General features: G+C 40.9%; 1 protein-coding gene across 3 annotated transcripts in view; it reads right to left on the minus strand.

Annotated features, from left to right (window-relative positions):
- vn (membrane-bound neuregulin protein vein) overlaps positions 1–27,779 on the minus strand; it is a 38,294-nt gene that overhangs the window by 4,274 nt on the left and 6,241 nt on the right. For all 3 annotated transcript variants that reach the window (XM_041775230.2, XM_017180622.3, XM_017180621.3), the window contains exons 3-5: positions 654–831; positions 455–582; positions 125–233 (exon numbers count right to left, since the gene is read on the minus strand). In XM_041775230.2, coding sequence (XP_041631164.2) covers positions 125–233; positions 455–582; positions 654–831 — 415 coding nt within the window. The remainder of the gene's footprint in view (positions 1–124; positions 234–454; positions 583–653; positions 832–27,779) is intronic.

The raw sequence follows: 27,779 nt of genomic DNA on the forward strand, positions 1-27,779 counted from the left end.
AGCTGGCAGTTGTGACAGGATACGAGTGCGAGTGCACAGAGAGAAACTGAGATGTACTAATACTCAAGTAAAATATATTTTTAATGATTTAAAGCAATGAATAAATATTTAAAGCTACACTTACCGGCAGTAGAACAGGTTCATATCCTTGATCATCCTGCAGGTGCCTCCATGGAAGCAGAAATCGGTGAAGGGGCAGGGAACGTCGGTGTCCTGGTCCGGCCGAAAGGGTACTGCAAAGGCAAGCGAATTCTTTGATTTACAAGGATTTCCACATCACGATACGAAATGACTTTATAAATATACACATTCGCCTTCGAAACTGGGCCATAAATTAGAAATGAATTGGAGCAATTCGAATTGGCTGATGACGACAACGACATCACAAGGTGCCCGAACCCACGCAGAGATGGGCATTTGCTTGGGGTTGGGGTTGGGCCCCCACCTGACTCACCTGGAGAGGAGTTGATCATGATGCGGCGCCTGATGATCGCCTTGCTGGCTTTGTTCTTCGCCCGGCACTCGTACTTGCCCGCATCGGAGGAACTATTGAAGGAGCGCACGATCAGCTCGGAACGTCTTCTATTTAGGCACAAAAATAACATACATTTTTTAAATAAAATAACTAAAACTAAACAAAAGAGCCAACTTACTTGTGATGCTTGAATTGGTAAACGTTGCGCTTGCGATTAATGGACTTGTCGTCCTTGAACCAGGTAACCTTCGGCGGCGGCTGTCCGGACACCCGGCAGACGATCTTCAGTTCCCGGCCGTGCTCGATGGTCGTGTTGCTCGGCACCGCGGTGATCGATATGATCGATGCGTTCTGTGCTGTAAGGAACACCAGAGAAATCATTAGGCCATGCATTTCTTTCATCTTTCAAATCGATCAAAAGCAACATCGTGTAGGATCGTGGCCCCCTTGGCTAATTAGCGGAATTTTCCACCTGTCTTTATAGACTTTATATGATTCTCAGACAGCTCTTCCAGTAAACAAAATAGCAAACTACACAAAATTATTAGCATTCTTTGGAGAATTTCGCCTGGCGCTTTTCTATGTTTTAATGGGCGTCGCGTCGCGTTCCGCGTAGATCGTTAAAAGAAATTTTCATTTGTCTGGCACTTCCACTTTCGAGGTGGAAAAGAACAAAAACAAACGGTTTATGGGGCGGAAAATTGGTTTAGTTGCGATGACAGGGCAAATAAATAGGGAGTTGGGATTTATAACAGGAAACCTCAATTGAAAAGCAATCCTTTACAATGAAGGAATCTTAAACTATAATAAATATTTATGACATATTTATATGTTCACTTCATTCATCAGGTTTAGGTTTTATGGAATTCCCTGTCAAGGCTTTCCTTTATGTTTAGTAATTATGTAGAAATCCTTATCTGCGGAAATCCATCCTGTGTGCCCAGCTGCCAGCCTTTATCAATGATTAAATATATAGAAATTTAATTTTTTCTAATATATATTATATACCCAATTACATATTAAAGACTCACAACAGACTGACTCATCAATGCCGACAAATTGGCAATGAAACTGTGGCGGCTGCTGTCTTCTACGAATTGGCCATTCGCATTGGGCCGTGCCACTCCCCCGCCGGCTAGCGCTTAAATTAGCCAACATATCACGTGTCTGGTGGGCGGGTTTTCTTTTATTTTCTATTCGGCGGATTGTCTAAGTGCTCGTCACATGCTAATTGAGACCTGCGTGCGCTGTCACCCACAGCCAAGTGATTCATTCACCCGACTCACCACCGATCATGATCAACCATCGATTGCCGCAGCATTGCTATTTTGGCTAATCTATCTTTATTTCGACATTTTTTAGATTTTCATTGGGTGTCAGGGAAGCCACTTGCATTGGCATTATGCAATTGGAAGGGAATATCAAGCTACATATATATTGTGGATATATGTATAGCCAAGTTCCAAGCAGTCTACAAGATCTGCGCTGATTTAATGCCCGGCAAATGTTAATTTATGTGAGGAGGATCGCGTGGCCAGACGAAGCTGTCCATATGGATATATACAGTATATTTTAGATTTAAAAATGTACACTGAGGGACAAAATTGAAGAAAATTTAGTGTTTTAAAATATAAGAAAGCTTTCCTTTTAATTAATTTGGCAGATTTTAAATTGATTTTCAAAGGCAACAAGTGCAAAATGTGTCTCTTAGTTGGTGTATTACAACAATGCCATTCTAGGGCCCTAGATTCCAGCTATATCCATTCTATACTTCTTAAAAATTAAATAAAATATGTATTAATCATATTATTACCAAATTTCTTGCTTTAAGTAGTTAGTTTCTTATTTAAGGTTAGCAGAGAGTAAAAATAAATCAGCAATATCAAATCAATTTAGGCCCTGGCTTCTCTCTAGTCCATTTTTTTCGAGTGTAATTGCCTATATAGAGGTGTATTTATTCTATATAATTTTGAGTATATTAAAAGATAAATTATTGTTTATAATTTATGCTTTGGCCCAGCGTCGGGCCATAAAGCAGCATTTTAATTGTGCGCGCCACTTTCTCACGCTCCCAAAAAAAAAAACTCTGGATGTGTTTGTGTGTGCGTTTGTATCTGTGAGAGTGTCCGTGCGAGTATGAGTGAATGGATCAGATCCGAAACGTCAACTCACAAGTGTCCACACCGAGTACAACACAAAGTCAATTAATAAGAATAAAAAGGCACCCGGCGTACACACACGCAGTTAGAGATACTTTAACAGATACATCTACTACGGCTACAGATACAGATACCGATCCAGATACAAAACAAGTTGACAATTGTCATGAGGAGCCCTCGAGCCCCCCTGAGCGGTTCTACGCTTTGATTTAACCAGAAATCCCAGCCAGAATAATAAGATGAACATTTTTATTTGCCTTCTGCGTGTTCAGTTCGTTTTGGCCAACAAAAAATTGGCATATCATATTCCCCAAATGCCTGCCACAACCACACTCCACTCCTCATTATGACTTAATTATGCGCTTTAAAAGTATGTGTGCTTTTTTTCATTCGGGCCATTGGTCTCTCGTCTCGAAATCGGAATCGGAATACCGGAGTATTGGGTGTTTGTTTTGTTTGATTTGTGAATGTCGGTGGGGGAGGAGGAGGGAATCGATTTGGAGCCGAAAAGGATAAGGGAATCGAACTGAAATCCGATATACTCCAGCAGGGCTCATTGGCCTCTTGGCTGCTGGCTGCTGTTGGCTTTTGGCTGCTGTTCTTCTTGGTGGAAGTGCGTCAACAAAACGGGGGTTCGGGTCCGGGGCCTACGTCAGAGCCAAAGGCTGATGTCGCGACGCGCTTCCGGAAAAGTCTGGCATGGGGAGCAGCTATGGAGGAAGCGGTGCCAAAGAAAACGTACACTGTCAAAACAAACAAATTGACATTGGTTCCTAATTTAAGATCATTTGGCACTTGAAGTGAGGGATGTATAGAACTATTTTGCTTTTTAGTTGCACATTTTGTTATTTTTCTTCAAGATTTCTTGCTCTTTTTATCACAAATATACAGGGATTTTAACCAGTTTAGTAAGGACTCTCTTTAAGCTTTCTGTCAGTGTAGGAAAACTGTCGTCGTCGTCGCCTCGTTGCCTGCTGCTCCCCAATTTAGCGCACAGACAGAAGGGAAACAGAGCGAGAGACGGCGACAGGAGGGAAAGACTGACTACGTCGGAGACAGGCAGCGACAAGGCGCATTAAAATAACTTTTCATATTTCAAATAATATTTTTGCATTTCATTTTTTTTGCCCGACGCGCTTTTCTTCTCGAGCGTGACGCTGCCGCCAATGATTCATGCAAATCCATCAGCGAACGGGCACAAGAAAAGCGGCTAATTTCAGGGGAGGATGCGCCAGTACGGGGGTTCAAGCGATCCAGGGGTGTGGGCTAAAGGGGGGCGACAACATGTGGTTAGCGCATCAAGCTGGTTGCCCAGGTCGCTTCGTGAAAATTAAGTCCGTTTGCATTGAATTAATCAGCGGAATTGCATGCGACACGCCAACTGGCGCCATCTGTCGGGCCCAATTGCCATTCACAATCGTACACAGGAAAAAAATAAAGGGTATCATCAGTCTCATTATCTAAATTGATAGGATTTCGAAATTCTAACATCAAAACAGGCACAAAAACTTGTATCTTTGCGTGCTTATATGACTTTAATATTTAATTTCATTTAATTTTAATCTCAATTATCCCCTCTTTTTCCAGTGCATGCACTTGCACACACTCATGCATTACTCCATTCATTCACCGAATGCAATTTACATAGTCATTACCACTCTAAACCTCATTGTTCCGATGGGTTTATCCCAAATTGTGCAATGTGAAATGCGCTTTTTGCCTTAAAAAAAATATATAGGTATATATACGGATATATGTAAATCTTCCAATACTCTCGGACTGCGAGACAATTTATTTTGGCAGCTCGGCGGGTGACCCACATTTGGCAAGATGCTAAGAGATGCTGCCGCTGTCAGCGGAAGTTTTTCCAAAAAATAAAATTCATATAAATTTCCCCTCGCTCTCGGTTCGGTTTTCCCTCCGGCTGGGGGTTATTTATGATTTCGAATGCGTTCGAGTGTTATTTATTTGATTATTTTTGATTCATTTTTATTGGCTCGCGACATTGTGTCACTGCTGGATCCTCTTGACTAGCGTCTCCGGACACGCAAGTGATTTATCGGGCCATAAACAAATACTGCGAGTATGCGCATATCCACCACTCACTATCTTGTTTGTCTGGATAAAAGTTTACAGCTGTAGCACGCGTCTCTTTTCCATATCTGCGGAGTGTTGGGACTCCAGGGGAACCCTTCAATTCACTTCAGTTAAGGCTCTCTTATGGTATTTGCATGATTAAGCTTCCAGGCCAGATAAGAGTGTCCCATATAAAGGGGGGGTTTGAGTGTCAGAAATGACAATGGGCATTGCGCATACGCCGTGTTGGCCTAGGCTAAGGCAAACAATTGCTCACCTGACGCCTGAGTGTCGATTAAAGTGCATTGCTATAGGCTCTTATCTGTGTGGTTTATTAAAGGTAAAAGTTCCGTTGAACTTGTAAAAGATTAAAAGTTAACAACAGTTTTCAAAATCTGCATAGAAAATTGCCTCGAAAAAATGACTAGGTATTTACTACATAGAGTTATAAAGTATATTAAAACTATATTTTCAAAGTGTATTTGATTATGGTAAAAATATTTATAAGCTAGAAAAAATCCTATACTCTAAAATAAATATTTTGTTAGGCCTGAATTTTATTTAAAATCAAATTTCTAAGGTGCAAAAATTCCTAATAATCAAAGAGAACCTGTATCGTTGCTATATAATAATCTTTTTTAACTCAAAAACTTTTTCACATGGAAACAACTGAGCTATTACTCGATGCTCGTGGCTCTCGGAAACATTTAAAAGCATTTTTGAAGGAATTCCAATACGAAATTCGATATGCCGGCAAAAATTCCAATATGCAAAAGCAAACGAACTTATTATTTCAATTCGTTTCAGATAAAAGAGCAACAAACAAGCGAATGATGATGTCTTTTCATTTTCCCCAAGACCAACGAAATATAAAACAGGCAGTGTGAAAAGATTTTCGCGAGTTGTACAGATGGGATTGGAAATGGAAATGGACTCGTCGTAGAATGCGTGAATGGATGGCTGGCACGTGTGGCCAAAATGCTGGGCAGAACTAATAAAACTAGAAAGCCAACGGCAGAGACAAGAAGAACAACAATAACAACTACAACTGGCAACGTTGTCGCCATTTGTCTGATGTCGATTTTCCATGTTTGTTTGCGATTCTCTTGGTTTCCCCCCTCCCAGGTTTATTTGCACATTGCGTATACGCAATGTGATTTCCTTTGAAGCGGTGACTTTACTTCCACGTTTTTTTTTTGTCGCTGGCGCTGACAACTCAAGCAAATAGAGAGACAGTCAGGAATAACAACAATATTGTGAGCAGAGGAGGGGTGGGTGGTGAAAAATCTTCGCACAACAAACAAAACAAAACAAAACAGAACCGAAGAAGAAAAACAAATGGAAACTGCTAAGATCCAGTCCGCGGCGCATTTTCATTAAGCACTGTAATCTCGCCTAGATAAGCGATAAGCAAGAGAGTCTTCTTCAGCCTGATCTGATCTCACACGCCCCTTTCTCGCTGGGCGATTTGAACTTCCCCTTTTCATATGCTTGGGTATTTTTACCCGCTGTCTGCGGCGTTTAATTAAGTCAAGTGAGCGAAGATCGCTGGCCCCCATGCATCGACAGCGGCAGAGGCAGCGGCATCAATTGTCTCGGCCTCATCCTCTAAATGCCAACAAATTTGCTGCAGTTCGCCGCGGCTCTGATCGGATCTGTTTAGATAGGTTCTGTCTACACAGAGAGAGAAAATAGTAAATATAATTTAAAAATCAAATTATTCAAATTAAGTTTAAGAGAACACCTTAGTAAGGAAAGCATTTCAACTATAAAATTAGTTAGCTTTATGGAAACTAGCATTTCTTTTATAGCTCGAAGGGGTGTCTTTTGATTTAAATTTATACTAAAAACTTCCTTAAAAATATGTATAAATATTATATTCCATTTGTTATTCCTAATATCCATTCAAACTAGCTTCTATTTTATGTTCTGTGTAACTCTTTTATAGCCCTGCCTGATCGCATTTGTTTTGTTTATTTGATTGGCTTTCTTTGTTTGCCGCTGCTCTATTTTCTCTGCTCTTCTCTTTGCCTATTCGTTGTTCTTTTTGCTTTTTGGCCCAGCTGTTATGCCAAACAAGATCTGCCCGATCTGCTCGATCTGCCCGATCTCGCCATTATCTGCATATATCACTCGCTTATCACCGGGCCCCACTTTCTCACGTTCCTCTGACTAATGCCGCCCCGCAAGAGAAGCACTGACCTAACAGGTGTCTTATCATTATGGTGTTGCCACTGTTGCTACTGTGGCTAAAACAATGGTAATATTTTGGTAATGCCATCGCAAATACTGCAGCTGCTGTTTAAAGATAAGGAAAGCTTCGGCTTAGTCGGAATATTTTAACTGCAGCGTGTGATAATGAAGACATCGAAAGGGGAAACTTCCTCTAATGGCTTCTATAGATATTATAAGATTTCATAAGATACAATTTATAGAGTAATTTGGACGAATAATTGTCTGCAGAATAAACTAAAGCATATTTATTCCTTATGGGCCCAATAAAATACGTATAATTACGGTATGCTTGTGCGCTTGCGATAAATACATACATCCTATATATTTCTCACACGGCAAATTTCCCAAAATAAATGGTCTAGACACATCTCTTCTAAGCGTCCGAAAAATCCTCATGCTTTTCATAAGATTTATTTAATGGCAGACTTAGTTTATTACCAAAATATTCAGACTATGACCAATCAACTTGACGTTTATTTTGTATACGCTTTGTTGGACTCTCCAAGTTAATATGCAGTGGACTAACTAATACAAGTATTTATATTTTTTAAACTTGAAAAGTTAAATGTATATTTTATTTTTAAAATGTAATATTTGAATAGCAATTTTATGCTCATGTTTCTATATATTTTCTGTTCATTAATATATCTTTTTTTATAAAGTATATTTAGCATTTCATCTTCATTTTCTTAACAATCTCCCCCTTATCGAATGTTTGCCCGATCTATCAAGGTCACTCAAACTCAACCCCATTCAATCCACCGGCTTATCTGCTCCCATTCCAAGAACCCCCCACTGTGACGTCACAGAGCAATTGATTTACAATCGCTGGGCATTTTGTGATAAATAAAAATTCTTCGCTTCGATAACAATAACGAGAAAACGTAACAAACTTTCCACGATGCACGTGACGGAGATGCGACAACAGTGGCTGACAGATGACGTAGTAGCCGGCTTACTGTTGACATTACTGCTGTTACTGGTAGCCACTGCTTTTCCCCGATCTCGTTTCCCTGCTTGTTGGTGTTGGTGTGATTGTTTGGGATCACCCCCTTGGCATGTTTTTCACGAAACTGTCAAAATGTTATGCAAATATTTGCCCATGGATTTTATGTAAATTTGTACATTTTTCATAGTCATTCAGAGCTCTTGGAAAATATTTCGCGCTGTGCATATTTCAGGTTAATTTGTTATGGGTTTTATACACTTTCGTGAGGTTGTTGGAATATATTTGGGGGTTCGAAATTTTAAAAAATTTGCAAACAATATTAAAAGTATATTATTATATAGAAAGTTATCATTATAAAATCCTAAGGTTATTATAAGGGATATGTTAGTAAAGTTTATAAAATCGAATATCGAAAATATCTTAAGCTTTGCTATTTTGAATGTTTAAATATCACATTTAAAAATATAGTTTTCTTTACTAACAGAAAATGTTCTGTTATTTTAATAAAATGATATTTTAAGCCCTTAAAAATACGAATATTTGCAATAAAACCTCTAAAGAAGGGTATACAATATTCGCTTTCAATAATCTAGCTTCCTTTCTTGTTTTTTTGTTCGCTTCTTGTTGTGGCACTGACGTTGTGTGTACGTGTGTACATTTGTTGTTGTTTTTCTCCTTTCTATTTTTTTGGGGGCGTGTGAATTCAAACAATGCGGCAGTGATAAAGCCGATAAGCCAAGGAAGCTGAGGAAGGGGCGGTGGGCGGGTGTGTAAGGGAAAACTGCTGGTGTTTGTCTTGAGTTTTCAGGGTTGGATAATACAGTTATGCTATGTTGATGCCTCATCTACATGTATTAATTGGGCATACTTTCTGACTGAGTCATTCCGGGTTAATGTTTTTATCACGAACTATTATTGTTACTTCATAAGTTTTAACTAGAAAATTGCATTAAAATGACTAATATCAAATAGTTTTTATTGTTCGTAAAGCAAAGAATAAAGGAATGTGAGTTTAATAATCACTGATTAGATGAGAGTGGAATGCAATCACATGAGTTCTTAGAAATAAGTAAATTTCTGGTGTAAGTAAATATATTTTCTGTTACAAATTATTTAGAATAATTAATTAAAAGAGATTAAAAAAATAAATTAAACAAGTTTTAGGACACTTTAGTCTATACGTAGAACCTTCTTTCGTTAGAGCACATATTATTTGCTTTTATATTTATTTTTATCAGTGTACATACACAAGCCCTTGGTGACAGCGTGTGATATTTTCCGTATGCAATCCAACGGTGGGTGTCGTCTACAAAGATTCGCCCAAGGTTAAGATAGCTCAACCCCGTCCCCCTCGCTCTTTGTCACGCTCGGTGTCATCAAAATCCCCTCTTCTTATCTCCTGCTATCGTCTGGCTCAAGTATTCTCGTTGGTATTATTTTTACGACTCTGTTTGATTAATGCAAATCGAAAATTGCAACTTGCAGAAGTTCACTTCAAAACGCTGCTCATCAGTTGGCTGGGATGGCGCACAAAGCGCCTGATTGCTGATAGCCATCAGGGCGGACCACGGACTGCCGCGGACCCGGCCCAAAGACTTGGCCCAGCAGCAGCAAGACCAAGAGCAAGACCAAGTTCGCAACGACGACTGTCTGCAATTGTTTGGCAATGACAAAGCGCACCTCCCAGCCGGGCTGGGAGAGAGAGAGACCTCCAGACGGAGCAGCCGCAGAGGGCGAGTAAACAAACCATAATTAAGTTGCAGATGCAAATGGAGCTGGAGCTGGGGCTGGCGATGGCAATGGAGCTGGGCTTAGTCGTTCACTAAGTCAGTGAGTCAGGATGAGGACGCAAAACGTGGCCGATGATCTTAATTCTTTTTAAATCGATCAATTTCCCCCGACGACATTATTTTGTTGGATTTATTTTTGTGCCAGCCCAGCCCCACACGCAGAGAAAAATGTAATTATAATACTTTATTTTTTAACTTGTTAAGGAAAATGTAGATTAAAATAAAATAAATATCTGAGATTTGTCAGAGTAGTTTGAATGCTACTGAATTTATAATGGTTTAGTCTTCAAATATTTAGAATACATTTGATAAAACCATATTTTAAATCCTCTAAAAACTAATATATAATGTCTGATTTACTCTCATTACATTTCAAGGTACATCCAAGTCCCTCGATATTTATTTTTTGCAAGTGCACCTTGAAGTTGCAGTCGTGGCCTCGTCTGGATTTTGAGTTACGTGGGTGAGCTTGGCCAGCAAGTGGAGTGACTAAGCGTTTCTCCGTCTTTGTCAGCTTATCGCGATGAGGACGCGCCCAGTCGGCTCTAAAAATAGCCAGATAGTCAGGGAATTATTCCAAGCTCATAATAAGCCATTGCGATGATCACCATCCTGGTTATGATCGCCAGCCGCAAATCTAGAGCAGAATCTTGACCGAATCAAATCAAAGAAGCTAACCCAATTTCAGGTGGATTGCCGCAAAAGGAAAATGAGCACATTACCGCAAGAGATAGAGAGACAGAGAGTGAGGGAGAAAGGCAAACAAAAATAAAGACTCGAGGAAAAGCTGAGGCTCAGAGGCTCATCCCCATTCCCATTCCATTCCCACTCTCCCATCCTCCTCTTGACGAACTTATCTCGGACACGTACTGGGATTTGAGCCTGACTGACATTTGTCAGCGTTGTGAATCCTTCAGCCGCTTCTGAGCCGACAGCTTCAAAGTTTTCCACTCGCCGCGCCCGGCTCTTTTCATTATCAGCGTGAGAAAATCAACGGGGGCAGGAAGCCCAGAACCCATTTTCTGCAAGTATTTCGCATTGTCTTTGGAAAGAGAGAGTGGAGTGGTGGAGCGGCGGCTGCAGCTGGCGACCTTCGAGCCGCCTAGTGGTTCACACCCACAACTCAGCTGGGCAAGAGAGCTGCTAAGCTGGCTTGGCTGTTAGCCAAGGCTCAGAGCTTGCTCACAGCCCACCGATCGGGCAGCACCTGGCAGTTAAATTTGGTGCATGTTCGCTGATTGAACACAAATGATACGGAAGTCGGTCGGGTAGGTTGCACAGAGGGAAAATAAGTCTACATTTTGTTAGAAAAGAAAATATTTCAAGAGGTGAAAAAGGGGACATTTGAAGTATAGACTATAAACAGCTAAGAACTTTATTTAATTTCAATTAAATTAAAGTCTAGCAACTCTTTTTTTTCCAAGTAATGTTTCGCTCAGTGCACCTCTGTGTGTGTAAAGTTCTCACGCTTTGGCCACTTGGATTACCCGCCAGATTACATGAAAAGCGCCTACACACACACGTGAAGCGGGCGCATAAATCAGCTGAGCAGGAAAAACAGCAGCAGCAGCAGAAGCAGAAAATGCAGCAGCAACTGCAACTGCTAGTTGGCAGCTTTTGAAGTTGTACGCACGCCAAAAGCGGCTTAAATGTCCAAAAGTGGGCAACAACTTCAGCAACAACAACCAAACACAACACACACACGGCGAGTGGAAAATGTGAAAATGCCTGGAGAAAAGCGGCCGAAAGTGAACTTCTGCTCCGAGAGTACTCGTATTTGTGGGAACTTCTCTATGGCAAATGCGCTTTTCCAACAGACGTCGCCAGTCGTTGGAAAAAAAAAGTGGAAAACAGACCGCAAACGAAATTAATCATACGCACCATTGAACAGCGCGATGACGTAACGAGCCGGCCAAGTATGTGTGTGTGTGTGTTTTGGCCATGATTCGCTGGCTCTTCCAGCTAAATATCAACACTCATCATCATCATCAGCGGCAACTGCCACGCCCACAATTCTTGGAAACCATTTCGGCAGACAACGGCAATCTGTGCAAAAATCTATACTTATCTGCACGCATATATACGGATCTATATGGATCTGTGCCTGTGTTCGTGTGTCCTATTAATGCAGTGCCGGAAAATGCGATTCGCTTTCGCACTTGCCACCCAGCATTCTCTTCGTTTCTTAATTTCTTATTGAGCTCTTCATAAATCCTTGCTGTTTACACTCTCAGTTTTGTCTGTCGAAATATTTACGGCCCTGACAGCCTTGTGCGTTCGCTTTCCCTTAAAATTATTATTATTATTATTACATTTTCAGCTAAAAGCCATTTGCAGTGCAGTTAACTGCAGGCGCAGGGCAAGGCCATTCGTTATCAACACTTATTAGATTACACTTTCGTTATCTAATTTGACTTTTTAGTTAGCATTTTCTAGGCTGATTAGTTCAAAGTAGTTATTTCTAGGGACTCCACCAGAAAACTTATTTTGTTTAAAGGAATCCCATTAAATAATTCAGGGAATCCCGATTTTACTACTTCATATTTTCAGGGGATTCCTTTTTATACTAAAAAAGGAAATAGAATCGATTGGAAACCCATTAAATAATTCAAGGAATCCCCTTTTTACTAGTCTTCCATTAAGAAATTTATTTGAATGCTTGAAAAGCTCTGCAATTCGACTGTAAAATATATCCATTTAATTCTTTTCAACATTTAGATACATACATATGTATTTAGTAAAGTAAAATTGAAAATTGATGTGAATAAATTTGATTTATTCCGAAACAAAGAAAATATATGTTCTTTATTCACAATTTATGTCTTTCCACACATTTGCAATGGTTTTTCCATTAAAATATTAAAAGAATTAAGCAATCTCTGTCGCTGATGGTTGTCTGTTTTCATAACCCCATCTAACGATGTGTTGAAAACTTGATATTCCAAAAAGAAGAGGCTTTAAATTGATACAAATTTACACTGATGTAGAGCCCAAACCAAAACAGTTACGCGTCAATAGATACGATAGTCCCAAAAGGTACCCGCACCCCTGGCCAAAAATGAAAATCAAAGTAAAATCTAAATTCGAAACGGAATCAACATTGTTGTTGTTGATCGTCCAAATTGCACAACTAACTAATAGAATCAACGAACGAATTTTGTTTAAACAACTTTCCGTGGATCTACACCCGAGTCGGCCGTCAATCATTTGAGTGTGTAAATTTTGTTGTTGCGAAAATGAGAAAAATTGAAAAGCTTCGCAGCACTCTTCATCGATGAAAAGAGAGATCTCCGAGATCAGAATGTTTGCCGCCCCTCTGGGCCATAAAAACCAGCAAAATAAATAAATAAGGTGCCAAACTATTACAACATTTGTGATGTTTATTAATACGAAATTAAGTAGCTGCCGACATGGGATCCCGCCAAGGTGTTGTTATGGATTCTTGGATCCGTTTTGGATCCGATTTGGTTGTGAATTTGGGTGGGTGGCCCCCATGGACGAGCAGACGGACGGTGGCTGGCCCACAAAACAGCGCTTTCATCTTTTCGTAATTAGGCGGGCGCTGAGACTGATAGATAGAAAGATAGATGGATACAGATACAGCTGCAGCCACAGATACGGATCCGACTTGGATGGTGCTTTATCTATGGGGCCCAGCGCTAGACAGATGAAAATTAAAACAGCAGCCGGTAAAATGTTTACAAATACGCTTTCAAAAAGCTCATATACTTAGGCGTATGGTAAGTCTTTAATAAATAAATTTGAAGGATTTTTTTAGACTAATAAAAAGTACAAAAAATCTTTAATGTAGACATTTTACTTAGTACAGCTTACAAACACTTGAAAATTCATAAACAAAAGAGGAAACCATTTGGGAAATATTTTAAAATAAACTTTGCATCTTTTAATATTATTAAGATTGTCTTTTTTAGGTTAATAAACATATTAAAGGTGAGTAAAAATTATAAAAAAACTTTAACTTATCTAAATCAAATTGTCTAATTATTAAAATGTTAATTAAATAATAATTTAGCCAAGTTTCTTGGTAAGAACATCCCGGCTTCGTCTAGTTGGCCTGTTTGAACCAAATTCAAACGCCAGACGTCGTGGCCACCAGCTGTCGATACACACACGCACACTCAATTGGTTTCTAGTTTTTTATATTTTCTTCTCAGTCTTTTCTTTTTTTTTTTTTTGGAAATTCTAAGGCTTTTTGTGAGCTGGACGAGTAGTTGTGTTGTTGGGATCCGATCGCAGCCGTCGGGGGCGTTTATAATTAATTGTAATTGTCGTTGAAAGATTAATTTGGTTGCGCTTCAATGGCGCTTCATTGTCGGCTGGCTGGCCATTGTGCGGGTGGGGAAATCAATTTTATATAGTTCTTTTTGCCCCCTACCCTGCCCCTTAGTGCTCCAGACTCGACCCAAACACACACACACACCCGCCGACATAAATGTATATTTTATGCTGCGAAAAGTGCAATCAAGTGGTTAGGAGGGAAAAGGAGTATTCCCGCGGAGGGGTAGCACCACCACCACCACCACCGCCGAATCTTCAAAGGGGCGACGACGGCCTGCCCAGCCGATCCGATCCCCCCTCCTGCCCATTCCCACTGAAATGGAGCATAAAAATTGTGGCTATAAATAAGAAAAGACCCTGCTGCTGCTGCTGCTGTTTCTTCTGGTAGTTGGGGCCTTTTCTTTTTCCCCACTTTTTGGTTTCTTTTTTTCGAGCGGAGGTGCGGCTGCATTTTCAAATCAAATTCAAAGTTGTTGCTGCCGAACATTTCCGCAGATCAAAGTCACAGCTTGACAAATTCTGTGGAAAAAAGCCAGCTGGTTGCCAAGTCGCTGCTGCTAATTGCTTTCATATCAGTGCCCCACAGACTTCCAGACACCCAAGTTACCCAGACTCCTACCCAGACACCCCCTGGCCATCACCACCACCCACCATCCCCCTGCCACTTTCCATCCCCCCGAGACAGAGAGAGAAAGAGATCGCTTTTGATAACAACACCCCCTGGGGGCTCTGGTTGCTTTCTTGTTGTTGTTTGTCTTCAACACCTGTAATGGCACCTCTGATAATTATCAATGGCCAAAAGCCAGCTGAATCACCAACTGACAAGTGGGAAAAATCCTACCGAGAGGGTAAGGGAAAATCCTAACTAAAAGCTCGTATTTATGAATTTAAAATAAATTATATTATATTATATTATGAATAATATTATAAGAAATTGTATAAAGAAAAGTGATATTAAAGTGGTTAACAGAAAAAACAGTTCAGAATTATAAGAAAACATTTTAATAAATTTGTATATTATTATTAAGTAATAAATGCAATATTTTTTACTTATTTTTTGACATTTAACTATAAATAAATTAAAATGTATATAAAGTAAGTATTTATTTCACCTTTTAGAATTCCCCGAGTGCACTTGATGGGATGGATAAAATCCAGGTGCGAGTGCCAGGTGCGAGTACCAGGTGCCCTTTGATTTCGTTTAATTTAAATCCGCTTCAGTTTTCGGCTGTTTTCATTATTTTTTTCGCAATCGAGGCCGACAGGGCGCCAACCGCAGCGCAGCCCTTTGATCTCTTCTCTCCCCAAAAAAAAAATCTCCACCATATCTTTCTCTCTCTCCCGTTCTCTCGCTGTCTCCCTTTCCCTTTCTGGTGCTTAAACATGGCGCCAGGCCCTGATCTTCTGCCTCTTGTTGTTGTTGCAGCTCTAATTAGGCACACTTTTGTGTCTAGAGAAGCGAAAAAAAAAAACACTCCCCTCATCAGGGATAGGAGGGGAGTGAGATAGAGGGGGCAGAGATGGAGAAATGCCATCAGGGTCTTTCTCCCCTTCAAGAAATCTTGTCAGACGTTGTCGTCGCGCCGTCGACGGTTGTTGTTTAAAAATAAATTGCACATAAATTTATGAAACATGAAAGATTTCAAATAAATATTTCGTCATGAGCAGAGAAGCCTCCTCCGTTCGCTTTGTTTTTCTGCTATTTAATTAACTTTTAGTTTGTGTAGTTTGTAAATCAAAAATCTCTCTCCATGGTGAATTCTCTGGAAAATCCAATTCGATGAAAATGCCGAAAAATGCAAAACAAATATTTGGACAGAAACTGCGCGTTGCTAGCAGGAAGCAAAACAGCAAATTGTGAGTGCGCTCGTAAACAATAAAAACAATAACTAATTGCCAATGACATATAAACAAACGCACGGCACGAAAGCAACTGTTATTGTTGTGGTTGTTGTGGCAGCGACAACTTGTTGCCTCCGCCAAGTGCAGCAAAAGCTGCTCGGAGCTCCTCTTCAGGCCAAGCCAATCATCATCATTAGCCACGGCCATTTTTGGGTAAATAGTGCAACCCTCTTTGCATAATAATGTGGATCGGCGAGCGCATTTGGTGAAAAGCGCGAAACATGCAACATTTTTGTGTCTAAATAAAGATGCGATGCGTCTGGCCACAACAACTGCTGCAGCTGCAACAGGAGCAGCAACAGCAACAGCATCTGCAACCCGGTAGTTGGCAGTTGGTGGCTCTCCTTGGATAGGTAATCGCCGCTCGAAAGTGGCCACTTCACATCGGGTAATCGTTCCGCCATCGAGTGCGGATTGTTCAGAGGGGAAAAGTACTCGTGAGTTATTGTGAGCAGGGGGGAAAACCAGTGAAAAGTACTGAGCAGAAGGCGGCTTTGGTTGCCATTAGAAAAATATCTATTAATTAAGAAGCATAGCACTAATAAGTAAAATATCTACAGGATTACGAAATCTAACAAGTTTAATTGAAGTTTAATTTATAAACTAAAATGGGAGATATAGACAACAAAATAATATAGCCACTTGAATAACTTTTAAAAATATAATACAATTTCCACAACTTCTTACTGGTAATGACTTGTATACATATATTTCTCCGAAAATACCCAATCGAAAGCTATATTTAGGGCAACAGGGGAACTACTTTTACCCTAAATGTGGCTACGCATCATTACTCAGGGGTCTCGTTATCAGAGCATCCAGCATCCGAAACACATCTACGTCATGGGCGTAAAGTTCGCACATTTCTTGGAAGTTTATCTTTGCAGTTGCGATAGTCGCGATAAGGCATCTTCCGAGCACCCACACTATGGCCTCCCGATTCCGTACGCCCTGTGCTACGACTATATGTATTCGGATCCACTCATTTGCAGTCACGTCAGGCGCCAAGCTTCAGTCGTCAGTCGGCGAGCAATGGCCCCCAGAAAGCACATTTCGGTGTGATTTTTGTGATTTTGTTTCTTCGACCAACGAAAAAATAAAACTCATAAGAAGAAAAATGAAACAGAAACAGCCACAAGTACGGCAGTCAGAAAAAAAAAGAAAAACAAGAAGCAAAACTGTCATAGGCCAGCTAGCAGATTTATAATGGGGCGCTTGGCAACAAGTATACACGGGAAAAAATTAAGCTTAATTGAGAATAGTGATATTCATTAGATATTTTATATATTATTAAAGGTAAATAAATTCAAGAGTATAGGGATTTTAAATTCCTATTTAACTAAAATTTTACTCGGAATATAACATATTTTTCCTATAATGAAATTGCTAAAAATAATTATAAATATGTCTATTTTTTCCGTGTAGTAAATGACTCGGCAGCGAATCGACTTCGACTTGCGGCTGCTTCAAAGTTTGCGCCCAGTGCGCGGTGGCATCATTAAAATGTAAAGAGTTGTGCGCACAATTTCAGCTGGGGAATTTATTTCATACGCAGCGTGGGAATCGCCCGCCCGTCAATTGTTCAGCAGGCGCCAAAAACAACCGAAAAACGCACAAAACCCTGGTCATTGCGGCTCACAGTCACAGCCGTGCTTCCTTTGCGCATTATAAACGCATTAACTAATGTCGAAATAAATCAACAAACGAAAATTGTTAGGGAAATCGCTGATCTGAGGAACGATAAATGGAAGAGCAAAAGAAGTTAATTCTAGGAGTACAAAAATCTTGATAATTTCTTATACAAAATAGTCTTGAAAGGAAGCTAAAGTGTTATAGTAAGTTCCATTAATGAATATTAATAAATATATATTAAATTGATAACATTAGAAATCAAATAATAAATAATAATTTATTTAGCCACACTTAAAAGATAACCTTGATAACGACTTAACTTGTTGAAAATTTCATTTCCCTGACATTGCTCATACGCACTGTTGCCCGCGCTGCTCAGGTGGCTCGCTGCCGCAATACGTTCGCCGGGTGAGAGCGTGTCGAGCTTACTTTATGGTCTATGAAACGATCAAAAATTTCTATGCCATTCGGCTTAATTGCCAACCCAAAAGCGTGAAACAGTTATCAAATGCCGTTAACGATTTACTGCCGCAATGGGAGAGCAACTGCGACTGCGACTGCAAGTATTTTTCACCCAACCCACTGGATATGGAGGCAACGAGGCACGTGTCCGCTGGACTGCAACTAAATTGGCCTTAGGATCGGTACTTAGGATCCGTTGCCCGTCTGCCAACCCGCCCGGCCCAGCGCAAAAAAATTCCTAATCAAAGTCGACGGCTTATCGGGTAACTAATATCTTGTCTTTTGGCCCCAGGGCAGGGCAAGATGCAAATTGAATTGATGATTCTTGCACTGAAAGAAATGTATCTTTATGAATTTTAAAATAAATATTATTTATGCCACCAAACATTTAGTTTACAATTTAATTTCAAGATTCAGTTTGTACTGTTTCTTATGATATTGCTACTTTTATTTTTAATTTCCTTTTAATATCAATATTATTTTGTGCCGTGTGCCTCTCGGCGGCTGCATGCCTGAAATTATAGCACAAATAGCCAGAGTCCGGGGCCTGAAACAGGTGCCCAAGTCAGTTGGCAACACGTGCCCAGGGCGATGTGTTCGCTGCCTCTTCTACTGATGCTGCTGCTTCTGCTTCAGCTTCTGCTGCTGCGGCTAAATAATTACGTAATAAGTGGTTGGCAGGAGGCAGCAACAACGGCCAACAGGCACGCCAAGGAGCAGTCTCAGCTTTAGAAGGCCGACAATTGGCCGGCTGTCAGGCAAAGTATGCCAAGAATTTCGAGGGGAGAGGAAGGTGCCAGTGCATTGGCCAGGTGAAAATGAACTGAGATGAGCTTGCAACCTGCTGCTGCTGCTGCTGCTGCTCCGATGCGCTGCCTTCAAGTTAATCCAATAATTGAAAGCTAGTTGCCAGAATAATGAGGTGGCGTAAAAGCAGACATCAGATCCGGTATCTGCCATATGTGTGTTGCTCCGATAAGTTGTAAACTAAGTTATGTTTAGAGGAGTTACTTTTGAAAGGAATAATATGGGGAGATACATAAAATTAAAAGACTTCTGCTTCTAACGATGACATAGAATCTATTAGGATGATGTACATCTATAAACTATTCATTTGAATAATGGGAATAATATACAGAGTAATGTTTTCGAGAAAAGCACATTAGGAATCACTGAGAAGCTTTTTAGTACAGTGAAATGCCTTTTGTTAATGTAGAAAGTATCATAAATAACTCATTCCTTTTACCAAATATTTTCAAAATATTGCTTTTGTTTTCAAAAATATTTTAGGAACTGGGGGAACCCCTTTTTGCTGAGAGCAAAATGTTGCTGCTGCTGCTGCTGCTGTGGCGTAGGCAACATGTTGCCGCAGCAACATTGCCGCCATGAGCACACAATCAATAATCGCATCGATAAAGATCGTTAAACGAAATGTTTTTATTTCTGGCCACGACAATTGGCCGGGCGAGCGGCATACATATGAGTTATGGCAACGTCCTCGTCCGAGTCCAGGTCCGCGTATGCGAGACCCAGCTCCTCCTCCAGCTCCCCCAGCCAAGCCAACTCCTCCGTTCGCACGCCACACATGCGCAATGGCAATGGCTCACCTGACTGCGTTCTTCCCCGCTCACCTGTTGCCCGCTCTCTCCCTCTCTGCCTTGGTGCGTCTGGCGCTTTGTGCGGTAAATACGCTTTATGGGCTACCGACAACAACAACAACAACAACAACGGCAGCAGCTACATCGGCTGCTCTATGCTAATTACGTCATGGGGACGACGCTTCGTACCTAATTTTGCATTGTGGGAACCGAAAACTGGAAATCCAAGGTGCGCGCCTGCCTCCCCTCTTGCATTTTCCAACTGCGGCAATAAAAAAAAATAAAAATAAAAAAATGGGCATTGCTTTTGTTGTTGTTGTTGGCGTTGCTGCAGCACCCAAACAAGCAACAAACAGCGGCAGCAACTGTTGCTGTTGCTATTTAAGCAAATGTGTCGCAGCCAAAGCCAAAGTCGCCGTTTGCTGTTGCTATTGGTGCACTTAAAACAATGGATTTTTCTGGATTTTCAAAGAATTTTAATAAACAAAAATAATGATTATGAAAGTGTATAAGGAAAGGTTTAAAAAGCATTTTCATTGGTATTTCATTATAAGATAAATATTTTTAAAATTAAATATACCTACACATTATGATATTTACTTTATGAAAATGGAAGTTTCGTTTTATATTTGCATAGTTATAAATAAATTAAATAAATAAATTAAATTAAATTTTACAATAAATAAATTTAATTTTAATGGTTTCTAAATGCACCCATTTAGTTGCTTTTTCTCTACTAAATCTCCCTAAATCCCCTCTTTCAGCTCAAATTTCAGTGATTTCTTAGATTTTGTTTTGTTTTGAGTGTGCCAGTGGAATATCGACGACTTGGTTGTCGCATATAATGACTTTTTCGAGTTGCAACTTCTTGTGGCTTTGCGCTTTTTTATGCTTTATGCGCTCGCTTTGGTCTCGTCGGCTGGTCAAGCATGTGGCGATGCTGATGTTGCTGCTGGTGGCCATTGGATAGTTTCTAGTTGCCTTCTTTGTTGCAGGAGGCAGCAGCAGCGGCAGCAGCAGCAACAGCGGCAAAAACAGTTGCTGTTTGTTTGCTGTGTGTGGCATGCAGCGACGACTACCTGGCCACTTGTTGCCGCTGTTGTTATGGCTGCTTGCTGGTGGCAAGCTGAAATCATTTTCGTGTGTGTGAAAATATTTTGCAGCAGCCCGGCAATGCCGGCAAGCCAGCTGCCACAATTAATTGTGCATCATAATTTTTTAGAGTTTAATTAAATAATATTTTATGGATATTTGAAATATTTGAATACTTTTTAAGGAAGTTTATAATATGTTAATTAACTTACTAAGCTTTAAAAATTTGTTTTGTGATATATTTTTCAAGCTAACTTCAATAGTTTAAATGCCAATATTTTCCATTAAAAATAATAATAATTTTTAAAACGAACAAAACGTAATAATTTTTAAAACGAACAAAACGTCTCCTAAGATACCATTATACCATTCCAAAATCCAGCTGCAACAAGTTGCTGTCAACTCAATTCTTGCACCCCATTTGACCATCAACAATGCAATAAAAAAAATGGAAAAAAAATACAAGGAAAAAACTGGTAACAAAAAAAACGATTCAATTATGACGCATTATGTCAGGCACTCGCTGCTGTTTTCATTTTTAATGAAATATACTCATAAATGTCGTTAAGTGCTTTGCCAAATACGCGCGCGGGCAAAAAATGCGAATTAAATGCGCAAAAAAATTACTTTTAGACACATTTAAATACCATTTAAATAGCTTTTGGGGCACAAGGTGAGGCTGGAGTTTGGTGGCCACCACCACCGACCAGTGGCAGTGGCAGCGGCAGCAGCAGTGGCCATTCGAGAAGCTTGCCACAGCCGCCGAGCCGAGAGCCGAGCCACAAATTTGTTGCCAGCGGCGACGAATAAAATGCCTCACAAAAATGCTGCTAAAAATGCAACTCCAACTTGTCTGAGCTGGCTGGGTGTGTGTGCGAGGGTATATGGGTATTTCTACCCAGGTGATGGGAGAACTCAAAGATATATGCAGATATTTTAAAGGTATGAAACATCCTTAGCCAATAAAGAGTTTAGTTGTGTAATTACTGTGAGAAAATATTCTAAAGTCACCAAAAAATATTTTAATAAAAAAATAAGCTGTTTCTTTAAAGGAATATATTAAATAATAATAAATTATCTTAAATACCTTAATACAACCTATAAAAAGGAACAATCTAAGCAAACACCTTTTGGGTATGAAAACTTTTATGCGTACCGGGTATCTCATAGTCGAGGACCTCAATCTCAGCACCCGTTCTCGTTTTACACTCATGTGTGTGTGTGTGTCTGAGAGCCAAACAAAGCTTGGGAACCAAAAAGGCCAACACGCGTCGGCCAAGTTAACGTAGCCAGTGGACAGTGGCCAGTGGGCAGGCGTGCGCGCTGACCGCCGGCAATTTCGATATAAAAATTTTGTTTTAGCACACGGCCACCTTGCCGGCCGGCGGAAATTCACAAAAACAAAAATAAAAAAATATATAAAGAGGATAGCCTCGGGCCTGGGGAACATCAGGGGGCCAAATGGCTCCAGATTGGATGCAATTTGATGGCCGCTTCCGCCAATAACACACATTTCTCCAGCAAACTCTGCGTACATCATTTGTTTTTATTTTTTTTTGCTGGTGTTCGAGGGCAGCCGGCAGGAATGGGAAATTCCACAGCTAAGCGCTGGGAAATCCCTGAGAGCTCACGCCAAGTGACGAATTCCTCCTAAGGACAATGGCCAGAGGTCAAAAAGGGAATTTCCGGCCAGACATGTGGCCCCGTCTGTCGGCGTTACCTGTTCCTGTTGCAAAAACCTGACTCCGAGGGCCAGGTCTCAGATTAGTCCACTTTCCCACGCAGGTACTGGACTGGCCGTAACTTCTGCAGCGCTTCTAATAAATTCCATAAAAGAGTTGTTAGTTGATTATTATTGAGCCAACATCGCATCGGTGGCGGATTAAGCCATCCGACATTCAGCGGAGGCAAACAACTTCATGCGATTATGAGCGGGAAATGGACTAAATCGTCAGCTAAAAAGAAAATATGGCCCCACAGCAGCGGGGGGCAGAATTCAGAGGCTGGGGGACTCCAAACTGGCTGCATAAATACACAACGAAAAAAGGAGTTTTGACATTTTTGTTAAAAAATAACCTTATTTGGGTAGTTTTACGTTAAATCTAAATGCCCTCATTCCTTGTAAATTAAAGGATCAATTCAAGGATTGGTTTATACAACATGGCATTAAGATTACTAATTTTTCCCAGTGCACACATGTGGTCGATATCAAAGGCAAATTTTTCAACTTGCCAGGCTGAGAGCTGAGAGCTGGCAGAAGGCAGACACAGCAATCCGGCGATCCAACGATCCAAAGATCCGACGAAGACGACGACGACGACTACCGAGATGGCTTGCAATTTGATGCAGGGCGCTGCAGGAGGAGGACAGGGGTGACAGACAGTTTAATATACGGAGGCAGAGGATGGCCGGGATACCCGCGATCGAGGAGGTGTTGCTGCCACTGAAGTAGATAGATGAGCAGACGCTCCAGCTCCGCTGGCATGTGGAATTATTAATGTTTGATGTAATTAATGCGTAATTAAGATGGCCAGTCGCGGAAAGGACAGCACGGAGCAACGATCTTGAACTCGGAGCGAACATAGCCTCCTATCGCTTCCCTTGGATTTAGTAAAATATATATTAGCCTCGACTAGCCTAGTTTTCTTCCCAGTCTCCAAGTGAAATCACAAACTAGGTGGAAACAATTTTCGGCCACTCCGCCCACCGTTTTGGAGCTCAGAGTTCGGAGTTCAAAGCGCTGGAGCCGCCAACGCAAAGTTAAAAATCGGTATTCGGTATGCGACGTGTGCTCCCAGCCAACCATTAGCTGTGAAAATGATCCATGGGAAACTAATAATGAGTCCAAGCTCCCCACCGAAATGACTTTTCAAATATCAATCAATTTCAATATCTATCTTTCGGCTTCGGTCTCGGCTTGGTTGCGCCGCCGCTGACTTCGACCTGACCATTAATCTTGGCCGCGTGCGCAACTGTTGAAGTTTTGTTTTTGTGGAGCAGAAGGTGGCCGAGGGCAGTGCGATTATGCGGGCAGAAATTAACAGCCAGCCAAAACAATTAGTCCGTCCGAAAACATCTCTTATCATTTATCTTTTTTTTTTTTTTTTTGTTTTGCAGCATGTATTTACGAATGGCTTTGGCGTTTTTGGAATGTGCCGCAAGTGCCGCGAAAATTAACGCAAATGCTGAATGGCTAATTGAGGTGAAGTCTTGGGAGTTTTTTCATTATTTTGGCATGGGATATATTAGCTTGGTTAGCTATTAAGGGGGGTTTAAAACTGAAGACTTTAAGTAGTAAATATCTAAGATTAAGCAGTAGATTTTCTAAGCTTACTTATCTTTAACAATTTTGGTAATACTCCAAAAAAGAGCCCTAAATAGAAATTATTATTATTTCTAAATGTTTTAATATTAATTTAATTAATAATAATTTCAAGTGTATCTAAACTGGTGACTTCATTTTAATTACCCCAAATTTATTCTAATTTCTCCCTCTTCCAAAGGTCAGAATAATCTGAAACTTGAGTTTTACTTTGGAAAATACTTAAGCTAAAGGATCAACTAGTTTTTTTTACCATAAAATACCTTCTTTGTGCTTAATAATCACCCCTTTGTAGCAGGGTATCTGGCAGTCGCCTTGCCCCACTTTGGGCTCCAATGGTTGCTTGAGGAAGCGCCACCTGTGGGGCGTTCGGCTAGAGCCTTTGATATCGCGCCGACACAGATCTTGGGATCTGAACCCATTGATGAGATGAGAGGTTCCCCGAGAGGCACCATGAATGCCGGGCGTTTTATCCATTTGACGGGCCTGGGCCTGGGCCTGGTGGCAATCAGATTATGTCACATCCGCTGGCCGAGTGCTCGAGCGGATTGCCAGTCGGCGGAACAGAGGGGTCCATTGATCGCTGGGTTCCGTTCTCGTATCTGGCCAAGATTGCTCCATTAGCGCCCCGGTTGTTGATGCTGCTGCTGCTGCAACCGAATGCAAATTGCAGGCAGGGCTAACGAGCGGTGGATTTTCTCGCTACTTAATTTTCCGAATTCATTTTCAGGGGGGTTCTTCTTGTTTTTTGTATTTTGGTTTTGTTTTTGGCAAGCCTATGGCGGCCAAGATGTCTTCCTACTCTCGGATGAAATGGCTTTCAGCTGCGTGATGTTGTTGCTTCTGATGTTGTTGATGTTGCTGCTGGTGCTGGTGTTGTTGCCGCTGTCGGCGCGGCCAGAAATAGCATAAAACTCATAAACGAGGCAAGCGAGTCGAGTCGCGAGGCAAGGCAAGGAAACATGGCATGCCATTTGAAAATTTCATTTCGTTATAATTTTCTATTTCCCGCATGCCAAACGGCCCGCCAGGCAAGTCCCAAAGGGGCCCCTACACTTGAAGAAAATGCCAGCAAGTGGCCCTTAAAAAACGGAGTGACCCTAAGGCGGTTCTAGCCCTCATGTAAAAGCTGAAGTAAGCTTAAATAATACATTTTTATGGGAAATAGTAAAGTTTGGATTGGATTTCCATAATTATTAATTAATATTCTTTTTAAATACAAAAAAATGGGTGTCACATTTTGCTAAGCTATGAATCTATTATATATATTATATATTTTTTCGAGTGCATTCACCCAAAGGGGTTGAGGGGGCCGGACTGAGACAACCCCCTTTGCACTTACTACCTAAACGAACCAAGGTTCGTCGTCTAGCGCCGCCATTCATACTTAATTACCAAAAAATAAAAAAATAAAAGAGAGGAAAAATCAACGGCAGCAATCACAAACCAAAAACAAACGGCGGCAAACGAAAAGTTGTCTCTTCTCTGGCGTGACGCTAAATGAGCCCCCACCCACAGTTACCGCACCTCCGTTCCGTTCCTCCTGGGCCGTGGAAAATCTTATGACCAGGCCAGGTAGACCAGACAGACACCACCCCCGAAATAAGAAAAAAAAAAGAAAAGAGGCGAAAAAGATGAGGCGAGATGAGTTGGGCTGGGAAATGATGAATTGTGGGTGCCGTTGGGTAAGTTTGTCGCTTCCACTCGTAGGCGTTGACCTAAATATGCGAACTGCGCTGTGTCGTCGTCGTCGTTGTCGTCGCTGCCGGTGCAGAGCATTTTCCGCTCTGGCAGCGGTTTTCTTTCTGTTCGTTTTGTAATCGCTTGCCAAACAGATTCTCCCATTTCCATACCCATAACTATACCCATACCCCATCCCATTTCCCACTTCCATTTCCCATTTTCAAACAACAACAAGTGCAACTGGAGATCAGAAACCCAGAAGAGAAACCTAAACCCCCCCAAGTTATCCAATCGCAGCTGTCAAGGTTCTCTGCGGGGTTTTCCATAGTACACAGGTATTGCTTTTCTCAATGAAAAATCTTTTCGATATTATTAGTGCTTTGGCAAGGTGACAAAATAGAAACCGCAGAAAAATTAATATTCAATGCTGCGTGCAACACAAGTGACAAATAATTATATAATAGAAAAGTGAGCAATTCTGTGTACTCATGTCTAAATAAATAATGTTATTTTAAAGGCTATGTTTCGAGATCAGTTTACATGTTATTGCAGAAAATTATATCTTTTATATGTTGAGATGGAGGTTTGATTTAATATTTTATTATTTAGATATAGGGGTATATTCCTTTTATATTTATGTAATAAATTAATTAAATATGAGCATTATATTCTTTAAAGTGTAAATTTTCCAATTCAAAAATTTACTACATATATTCAGGCTCTATATACTTCAAGGTTTGCCCTATTTTTAAAATCCCAGCTTAGTAATAAATTATTAATTCACCTTTTTGCAACAAACCAAGGCAACTTAATCTTTTAATTTTACGATATCCAATCACAATATTGTAGCATAGCCATGAATAATACCCATATAATTAATATTTCGTTGTGTCAGCCACTGCCAGTTTGTCTCCGCTTTCGGACAAACAAATATCGGGGCAACAAACAAACATCGGCGGGAGCCGCCGACCTGCTGACTGCCGGGCTGCTGATTCTGCTCCGACTCGGACTTCTGCTAGATCAAATCATGTTTTATGAGCAGCTAATTTACTTAACACCTCGGCAACAACAGTACCGGGGAGAACCAACTGTAGTAGCCCGCAGCCAAATACAAAAGATGTGACTTATATTTATTTTTCACATGGCCTTTTCTTTGTTTTTTCTTGTTTGGTTTTGGTTTGCTATTTTTTTTGGACTTTTTCGCATCTTCAAGTCACACTTTTGGACAGAGAGCGGGGGGAATTCGGGATGTTAGCGACTGACGTTCACGGCGTGGGTGTAAATTGGGCATAAAATGCGACCAGTTAATTCATGATACTACCGATTCAGTCAGGTTCGAAGGCATTTTAATTGGTTTCAAGCTGCTGCGTCGTCACACGGGGCGTATGAATAATAAATCCCAGCTACCCTGCTACCCGCCCCCACGCTTTATATGTATATTCCGTCCACAAATAGTTCAGGTTGCAGAATAACCGATCCGAGTCAGATTTTGTTTGATTGATCTCCACACGATCCGATGCCATTTGTGGCCTTTGATTGGGCTGAGAGTTTAACGATCGCTTCTGACGGTCGGATGGATCGCGGTGCTTTATGGCCCGATATGTAAATTGAGTTATTTCCCAAAAAAACACCGAAGAAATTGGCAAAGTGAAAGGAAAGGAGTTGACAGATTTCCAGATTTCTGCACGTCTGTGTGGGTGGATTGATTAGTATGCATTTCGATGAGTAATCGCTTTTTTTAGCGATCGGCTGGTCGGTCGATGGATCGATGGATCGATCGATCGCTTCCCAGGCATTTGCTGCGTTCGCAGTCAAAATAAATCAGGCGGGGGCAAAAAGTAAATATCCTGTTAATGCTATATGTTGTTCATTGAGCACACAGCAGAAGGAGAAGGAAGCGAGGGTCGAAAGTAAATAAACACCAGATAATAAACCCGAAAAGACAAAGAGTGCGAGTGAGCGGGCGGAATTATGCGGAGAACAGCTGATTGCAGCTGATTTCGTATCGGAATGGGAGTCGGGGGGGAGTCAATCCGAAAAGGGTTGGGTTCTCTCTCCGCCCCCTTTTTCTTTTATTCTGCTTTTTTTTCTCTCTCTCTCTCTCT

This window comes from Drosophila kikkawai, chromosome 3L (assembly GCF_030179895.1).
Source record: "Drosophila kikkawai strain 14028-0561.14 chromosome 3L, DkikHiC1v2, whole genome shotgun sequence".
Lineage (NCBI taxonomy): Eukaryota > Metazoa > Arthropoda > Insecta > Diptera > Drosophilidae > Drosophila > Drosophila kikkawai.